At 34.7% G+C, this 9,098-nt stretch overlaps 1 protein-coding gene and 1 long non-coding RNA gene across 2 annotated transcripts; one reads left to right on the top strand and one right to left on the bottom strand.

The window, feature by feature from the left end:
• LOC109845415 lies at positions 2,841-3,811 on the top strand. Its single transcript, XR_002248342.1, has 2 exons — positions 2,841-2,977; positions 3,506-3,811. It is a non-coding gene; the product is annotated as an uncharacterized LOC109845415 (long non-coding RNA).
• LOC109846104 (E3 ubiquitin-protein ligase FANCL-like) lies at positions 7,934-8,846 on the bottom strand. Its single transcript, XM_020415330.1, has 4 exons — positions 8,736-8,846; positions 8,288-8,362; positions 8,075-8,189; positions 7,934-7,977 (listed from the first exon to the last, which is right to left on the bottom strand). Exons 1-4 carry the CDS (start codon positions 8,844-8,846, stop codon positions 7,934-7,936), a joined length of 345 nt encoding a protein of 114 aa, XP_020270919.1.

Here is a 9,098-nt window from a genome sequence, read left to right as displayed (position 1 = left end):
AGGAGAGATTAAACTTCCGCTAAGATACATTGGGTTGTTTGTTGATAGACCCCTCACCATCGCTCAATTGTAGATAGATCCCTTGTAGTTTTATTGTGGCAGATAGACCCTGAGTAAATTTGTTATCTTTTATACTTAGAGAAATAGAGCTTTTGTACAAATAAACCACCTGAGCACAAAAGCGTCAAAAATTCCACTCTGGAGTCTCTAGCTTTTGGACATATTTGCTAGTCCTATATAATATGTGCGCACAGATTGAATTCTAACCTGAAGAAATCTAGAACTAGTATGTCGTCTTTTCCTGTCACAAGCCAGTCTGTAACAGCTAGTTATGGTTCTAGCAATCAGTTCACTGCCAACTTAAATGCAAACAATTTGGCTAATGAACTAGCCACCTCAGCAGAACAAAGAATGTTGCCTGGATTGACAGCAAACTTACATTATTCTAGCTCTCATATGAACTCATTTCAATATCATTCTGGACACTCAATTTCATTATCTTCACCTGCTAAATCCTCGTCCAAATCATCCTCTATTGCCTCAGAGCTACCTGATAATTTCCTCTCTTTACCCCAAGATCCAGTGCCTGAACAATCTGCATCATTCCAACTCAAAAACCACGAGACAAGATCTCAGGTTGATCCATGTGAGCATAACATTCCAAGTGTTCAAAGTGAAGCTATCAGCTGCAGTCCATCAATTGATTTACCTAGCAAACCAGTTGAGATTTCATCTACAACCGGTTGTGATTGGAAACTGACCTCCTCAAATGAACCCTCGAATAGTAAGGCAAGAGTCTTGGGATGACATAATAACACCTATTGGCAGTAGCCGCTTCTCAAACTTGGGTACTAGTGTTTCAGACTGCAAATCTGAAATAGACAAAGAGTTGTTTTCTGGGTCAAGTTTTGAACAATTATTGGAATCAGTTGTCAGAGAAAGTGCCAATTCATCGACTAGTAACAGTTTAATCTCTCTTAATAATGTTGATTGTACTCAAGGAAACACAAAGCCATCCCCTTTATGTGAATTTAACTTCGACAAGATTATACAACAATTTCACGTGAAGAAATCTGCTACATGCATGAAAAGGTGGATTATAACACATAATTCAGTTAGACATTGTTTTGACAGAGATGTTAAATAAACATTTCAGTTAGACATTGTTTTGACAGAGATGAATTAGATTTCATTTATTTATTCCTTGCATAAAAGACATAGATGTTAAATAAACATTTCAGTTTTCTACAATGTAGAGCTGAATGCACCAACATGTAACACCAGATGCTTATCTATGATTTAGACATGCAATGAATGGCTAAATGATTGATATGTTGTTTCATTGTAGGAAAAGGAATTGAACCGGCCTCCTACAGATGCAGAAGTGTTTCTAGAGACTCGTAAAAAGAAGAAAAAAGCACAACCAGAAAAAACACTAGAAATGATTGATACATTGGAACAACTAACTCAAGAGCTAACTCAGGAACAAACTGAAGGAGAAAATGTAGATGCATGGCATCTTGTCAATAAAAAAGAACATCCTGGACGTGTGCGTCTCCGGGGACGGGCGATCACTCAAAGCATGCTACAAAGCAATAAGGAGAAAGCTATTGATCCATGTGATCAAGTCCCTGAGTCAATTGTTCAAGCAATAACAAAGAAGGTGGTGGCCACTCAACAAGAGGAGATGAAGAGACAACAAGAAGCCCAAGCTACAAGTATGATTCAAACATTTGCAGATATGTTGAGTGAAGTAACTGGACGTCCAGTTAGTCCAAGCTTTGTTGACAGGTTTAAAGCGCGTACTAAACTTCCTGAAGAGGCTGCTAGTGTTCTAGATCATGAAGAAGCAAGTACTTTTACACTTCGACATTTCTTAGCCTTCTTAGCTCTTGAACTGGTTTCTGTAGTGTTTTCTTGACTCGTTTCAGTTACTTCTTCTTTTTCCTCGTTGCTTTCTTCTCGCTCTCCTTTGTGTTCTTCTGCCTCTGATGTGGCTACATTCTGATTTTGCTACAGTAATAATATATCAGTGATTCTAATTGAGCTATTCTCCTTTTAAGTTCTGTCGAAAATAATTCAGCGTTAATCATAAATATCTAGAAAGTCATTTGATTATAGGCTGAATATGAGAAATTTTCATATTAAAACTGGATGTTCTTCTGCATGTTACATATGAAAACCAAAGTCACACCAAATAGCAACATATATCTTTCCATTTAATGTATATTAAAAGAACAAATTGGACTTAAGAGAAGGATTTCTAAATAGCAAAAGATACAATAAACAGAAATTTTGGCTAATTAGAATTTACCATAGATGAAGGATTACTGATGAGATAGATGAGAGCAAGAATATGCTTATATTGACGATATGACAAACTCAAGTTCTCAATATGCTTTAAGCTTTCACGCAAATCTGTTTGAAGTATTATTAATTAGTTTTGATGGATTCAGGGTCTTGTTAACCATAATGACATTTTATTTTTGTTGATATTTTTTTGTCAAATCTTTTGCAAAAAATGGTTATTTGTAGTTCAAAAAATGTTAATGAAAGTCCCATACTTCAATGCAGGAATTGTCATTTGAATGAAAAGCAAAAGGGCTTGTTTGATGGAGACCCTTAGCAATCTGTAGCCACCTATTTTACTCAAATGGAAGGTTTTGATAACAAACTGGAGAAGATTAAGCGTATAATCAGAATGTTAAAGAATGTTAAAGAATGTTAACAAAATATTTGATTGCATAACATGTATGTAGATATGATGTTTAACCATAATGACATTTTATTTTTGTTGATATTTTTTTGTCAAATCTTTTACAGAAAATGGTTATTTGTAGTTCAAAAAATGTTAATGAAAGTCCCATACTTCAATGCAGGAATTGTCATTTGAATGAAAAGCAAAAGGGCTTGTTTGATGGAGACCCTTAGCAATCTGTAGCCACCTATTTTACTCAAATGGAAGGTTTTGATGCAGGTGGGTTATTTCCTTTATGTTAAGCTATTTATTTTGAATAATTGCAATATTTTTTTCCCCAATTTTATTATTTCATGCTATTTCATGCTATTGCATTAGCTTTGTACTTGTAAACTCATAAATTTTATTAGGGGAATTGTTAATACAAACTACTATAATAGAATTTTGTCCAGAATATGTGGGTAACTGAAAGTTTGAAATACAAATATTAAGTAGAGATTGTAGTTTCTAGGTGCGACTAGGAAGACATGACCGAAATTGAGCTTGGATAAATCTGTAAGGAAAGACACGCTAGCATTTATTCCATCACTACATATTTTGCTTGGATAAATCTGTAAGGATAGATTTCAGTACTCTTGCAGGAGGAATCGGTATACTTTATGTCTTGAGAATTTTTTGCTCTTTTCATCACGCTTCTGGTACTCATGGGTCAATATGTTCTCTTAACTTCCTTTTCAAACATCTTTTTTTCCCCAATTTTATTATCATCATTGCAAAAATTATGCTGATTCATGGAAATTTATACAGGTACAGAAATGATGAAAGCCAAGATTGAGATTGATACTGACAGGTTCCTAGTGAGTATTTGACATTGAGGAACAAGTTTTTAGAAACAAATAGAGAATATAGTCTTTGACCGAGAAGTTTCATGTTTTGTAATCAAATGTTGATGTACATTGTTTGAATGTTAGTTCGGTACGATATTTTTTGAGTTGAAATGTTGGTAGTGTGGATTTAATACTTTGTAGTTTTTATACTATACTGATGTATGTTGGCACTTATCATTATGGTTGATTATGCTCAACATAATCACTTTTATATTGTGTATTAAAATTTGATTTGGCCATGTTCTTAAAAAGATTGTCCAGGTAATTGAATACTATATTATTTTGACGTAGGAAACCAAGAACAGGTCCGATTGAGCTGTTGCAATAGCTCGATTAAAACCGTTGCAATAGCTCTATCCAAACTGTTGCGATAACTCAATCCAAACTGTTGCGTTAGGTCTTTTAAAGCTGTTGCAATAGCTCCAACTGTCGCCGTAGCTCTATCAAAACCATAGCTATAGCCTACTAAAACCGTTGAGTTAAATCTTTTAAAACTGTTGCAATAGCTCCAATTGTCGCCGTACCTTTATCAAAACCATACTTATAGCCTACTAAAACCGTTACGTTAGGTCTTTTAAAACTGTTGCAATAGCTCCAACTGTTACCGTAGCTCTATCAAAACCATAGCTTTAGCCTACTAAAACTGTTGCGTTAGGTCTTTTAAAACCGTTGTAATATCTAAAAAAACCGCTGCAGTAGCTTGAAAACCGTCGCAATAGCTTAATCAAAACCGCTGCAATAGCTTAAAAAACGTCGCAATAGCTCAATCAAAACCGTTGCAATGGCTTAAAACCCACTTACCTTTTAAAACCGTTGCGTTAGATGCAGGGGCAACGGTTCAAAAAACCGTCGCAATAGAGTTCAAAATCGTTACGGTAGAGCTAGGGCAACGGCAGCATATGAGGCGCTTTGAGAACCGTCGCACTTGCTCAAGGGCGACGGTTCCATGGCTAGCGCAACAGTTTTGAACCGTTGCGTTAGAGCAAATATGTGGTAGTGTAGGAAGAAGAGTAGCAAGGCTAAAGAGGATGACTCTCTCATGCACGATTTCATTGAGACAATATCATTCTCAATTCAACATCAACACATTATACATTGGAGACCATGGCGAAGGCTCTAATGGCGCATGAGAATGGGTTTTCTGAGGACACATTGGATAAAGTGCTTGATTACTTGTATAACCATGAATCAGATTCTAGGAGGTTGATCATCAAATCAAAAATGCTCAAAAGCTATTTATAGAGAAGATTATCAATGAGCAAGGATTCTGGGAGGTCTTATTTGGGTTTGACTTTTGAAAACTTGATATTTTGAGCTACTATAATTTGTTGCTGGTTCATTCAGCTTTTGAATTTTTGCTTCTTGTGTTATTGCTTGGTTGTTACTGGGATGGATATATGTTCTTCTGTCTCTTAACTCATATTTTATATGAAAGGTTTGGTTATCACTTGATATCTTATTCTGTTTGATTAATCATGCATCCATCTTTACTTGTGGATTTATGTTGTTGAATGGCTGGTGCTTATATTGTATAGCAAATTTTAATGCATAAATTGAGTGGTATGATGCGGGTTTTAAGTGAAAGGGTTAAGTTTGCTTTTACATTCGTTTTACTATTAGCAGCAAAAACATATGGTGGGTGATGTGATCATGCGAACAAGACTAGATTATAAAGTTAATTAACTTAATTGCAAGCTATTTGTGTTTTGGTTTAGTTTTTTTGGCCTCGTGTATTGTTTTTTTGCAAGTCTATAGTCTATATGTATGATCTAATTTATGCTTGCCTTCCTCTGAATATAGTTTGTAAGAAAGTTTGTTCTTTTGCCTTTTTATGAGTAGATGCATTAATTTTATTTTGCTTTGTGTTCCTTATGATTAACAGGGCTCCTTTTCGTTTTGTCGTAGATATCATACTCTCATGGAACTACGTTTAAGTCCTTCATTGTGTTTTGCATATGTTGTTATCCTGGAATTACTATTGCCTAGTCATTGCTAGTGAACAAATTAATGATACAATTGTTTGTGCATTTCTTAAAAAATACCATGTTTGTTTGTTTAGTTTGATTCAAAATGTAACTCATCATTTCATACAAATAAATTTTACAATTTATGAAACTGTTTCAGATTCTTCCAGATGTCAGCTTGTGGTTTCTTTTTCAAGATGACATTATCTTGGTTCATTGATAATCTACCTATTTTGGAAACAATTGCTTGTGTTGTAAAAGGTTATGCTTGATGTTTCTTTCTCAACTTTTTTTCGGGGAAATTTCATTTGGCAGACTATTTTTACTAAACTTCTAAAGGATGCATTTGGATTTTGACATGATATGTGAGTTCCATTTCGCTATTGTTCATTTACTGCCTTATATTTAAAGTTACTTGTTTCTTTTCACTTTTTTTTTTCTGTTCTAATACTCCGCCTTCTTCTAGGGTGAGGTTCCAATGTCTCTAGATTAAGCTTAAGCAAGCCCAGATCTTTGATCTAAATACAACATATGTTTAGGTGAAAGAATGTGGTTTTAGCAAGCTTAGCTTTTTGTTATTTTCTTTTTCCCTTGCTTTATCTTCAGCAAAATGCTCCACTTATGATTACCCCAATTGAATGCAATTGTATTTGTTTTTTTGTGGGAGGTAAGTAAGCTTACCAAAGGTTCTTATATTCACCAATTATTATTTTAGTAATCCTAAAACTTGTTTGCTACAACTATGGATTTCTAATTCCAAAATTTGTAATTCTACAATTTGAGTTTGAAACAAACAAAATATTACAAATTATAATATTCAAAATCCTAAAATATTAATGAAACAAACAAAGTTTTAGAAATCTCAACCCATATTAAAAAACCTATGGATTTCAAATCTTATGGTGAAATCCATATCCTAAAATTATAGGATTTGAAACAAACACCCCCAAAAGAGTTTCCGAATAAGCTTTCAAAATTAATCCCACAAAACGCCCATGAACTTCGCAGTGTTTTGCACAAACCCCCCCCTGAATTTTATTATTTTACTATGCCCCTCAAAGACTTTTACTATTCCCCAGGGGGCGTCAAAAAATTAAAGGATTACAACCATTTGGGCAAGGAAAACAACCCGTTTGGGCTAAAGCCGTTGGGGATGAGTTTTCGCCAACGGCCGCCCAAACGGTTGTAACCGTTTGGGTCGTTGCCCAAACGGTTACACCCGTTTGGACGTTATCCCAAACGGGTGAAACTGTTTGGAACCACAATATATGCCAAACGGTTCCAACCGATTGGCCAAAAACTTGTCCAAACAGTTGGAACCGTTTGGACTAACTGTAGGCCAAACGGTTCCAACCATTTGGATGGACAAATTTTTGTCCAAACGGTTGGAACCGTTTGGCATATATTGTGGTCCTAAATGGTTTCACCCGTTTGGACAAGTATTTGGCCAAACGGTTACAACCGTTTGGCCTATTAATTTTAATATTTTTTTCATTTTAGCTATTTTATTTATTTACCTTGCTTACATTTAATATACACATTTTACACAATGTTTACTCAATATCTCACAATGAAATAAAAAAAACATATACATACACAAAAATGTCTCAAGCGGTGCTAAATATTCAATATTATATATAAATACACAATAATTACTCAAAACGTAATATTAGAGATACATGCACAATGATTACTCAATATCTCACAATGAAAATTAAGCATCCAATATTATATAACTGTCTCTAATATCCAAAATGTCTCATACATCAAAATATAAGATAGGAGCGGCCTAATCCATCCATTCAAGGAACAAAATAAATTCCTCGAAGAATATCCTCTTCGGACAAGCCCGAACGCCTTAATTCTGCAAATATCCTAGTAATATTCTCATGTGACAAACCTTGAGCACTTGAAGTAGAAGTGTTAGCAGTTGAAGCAAGACGAGCGAATGTGGTATATCGGTAGCGGGCTGAGGAATTGGAGCCGGACAAGTTTTTCAAATGTGGTATACTTGCAAACAAAGAAACTTCAAAACTGTAAGTCCAACAATTTACCGATTCCCTTGTCTGAAAATAAAGTATTGTCAAATATTATCTAAAATCATTTAAGATGTCCTGAACAATTATGAGATTGTAATCTTCAAGCAATAACCATCATGACAAACAAACACTAAATACATACAAAATAATATTAATGCTACAGTACAAAAGCGCATACCAGTGTCTACCATTTTTCTTCCAGTTTCTCCACAATGGTTCTATTACTGTATTTGGCCCTAGGAAACGGTACCTGAGCCATCAAAGTAAAAGTATTTAAGTATAAAATTAACTAATACAGAAGATCTATAGCCATTATAGATAATGAACTTACTCTGGTAAAGATTTTTAATTATGAGCATCAATAGATAATAAAAGATAGCACTCGTTTCCTAAACAAAAGCAGACTGAAAACTAAGAATACATAGTAACACATATTATAAACTGAAAGCTGACGATAAGAATAACATGTTTTTTCAGAAGGCTCACCAAGGTTAATCCGCCGGTGTGATGCAGCATTAGATGGTTGTTTTGGGTCCATAACCCAAAGAGACCTATCAATTTCATCCATGGTAGACCAAAACTCCTGCAACTTCTCTAAGTGCTATTTGTTGTAAAGACATCATAGTAAACATAATACATAATACATAGTATAAAAATATAGAAGCGAAGAGGTCTACGTTTATCTACCGTTTTGTGTACCTTGTTGAATTGCCTCACAATATCTTTCAATCTGGAGTTTTTTGACCACTCAAACTCAATGATGTAAGGAACATCCTACAACAATATAACAAAGATGGTACAAGTTAGATTAACTGTAAAGGTAGAATTTTAGGGGGATGCATTCTTCAATTCTATAGATAATAATTTAACCTCGATTATGGAAGAGAAGACCTTTTTCCTTTGCATATTAACTATAAGAAACAAGTTGCCAATTTTTCATTAACAACAACAACAACAAAAACAACAAAGTCTTCGTCCAAAAATATTTGGGCTGACTAAATGGATCATACTCCATCATTCAGTTCCATTAAGGGTTATACACTCCACTAACTAATAATTATCATATCCTTCTTAATGATTCATCATATAAAACTAATTGCAATAATGCATGTGGTGGCTCATGGCTAGAATAATTAATCAAACTGACAACGAAAATCGAAGGAGAGCTGTGAGGATAGTTTCTAGGCAACGTGATCTCCAAAGTATGTGCTCTTCCTTTCTTATCTCTGAGGACGAAACAAGAAAAAGGAGATGACATTGAGATTTATGAAGTACAAAATTGAGAACTTATCGCTAAAAAATTAAGAGCAACAATTCTGCAAACACTTCACAGATTATGAATTGAACTGGAAATAGGTAGGAGTAATCAATCAGTCATTCAAGAACTCGATTTTCCTAAAACCCTAGAGAAAATTTTGGGGGAGTCAACCGTAACCTGGGAGTAGATGGAACGGTAGAGAGGCGCTGGCGGCGGTTCCATGATATGCATCAATCATACATTGGCCATGGA

This window comes from Asparagus officinalis, chromosome 6, assembly GCF_001876935.1.
Source record: "Asparagus officinalis chromosome 6, Aspof.V1, whole genome shotgun sequence".
Lineage (NCBI taxonomy): Eukaryota > Viridiplantae > Streptophyta > Magnoliopsida > Asparagales > Asparagaceae > Asparagus > Asparagus officinalis.
This window is presented reverse-complemented; position numbering and strand designations above follow the sequence as displayed.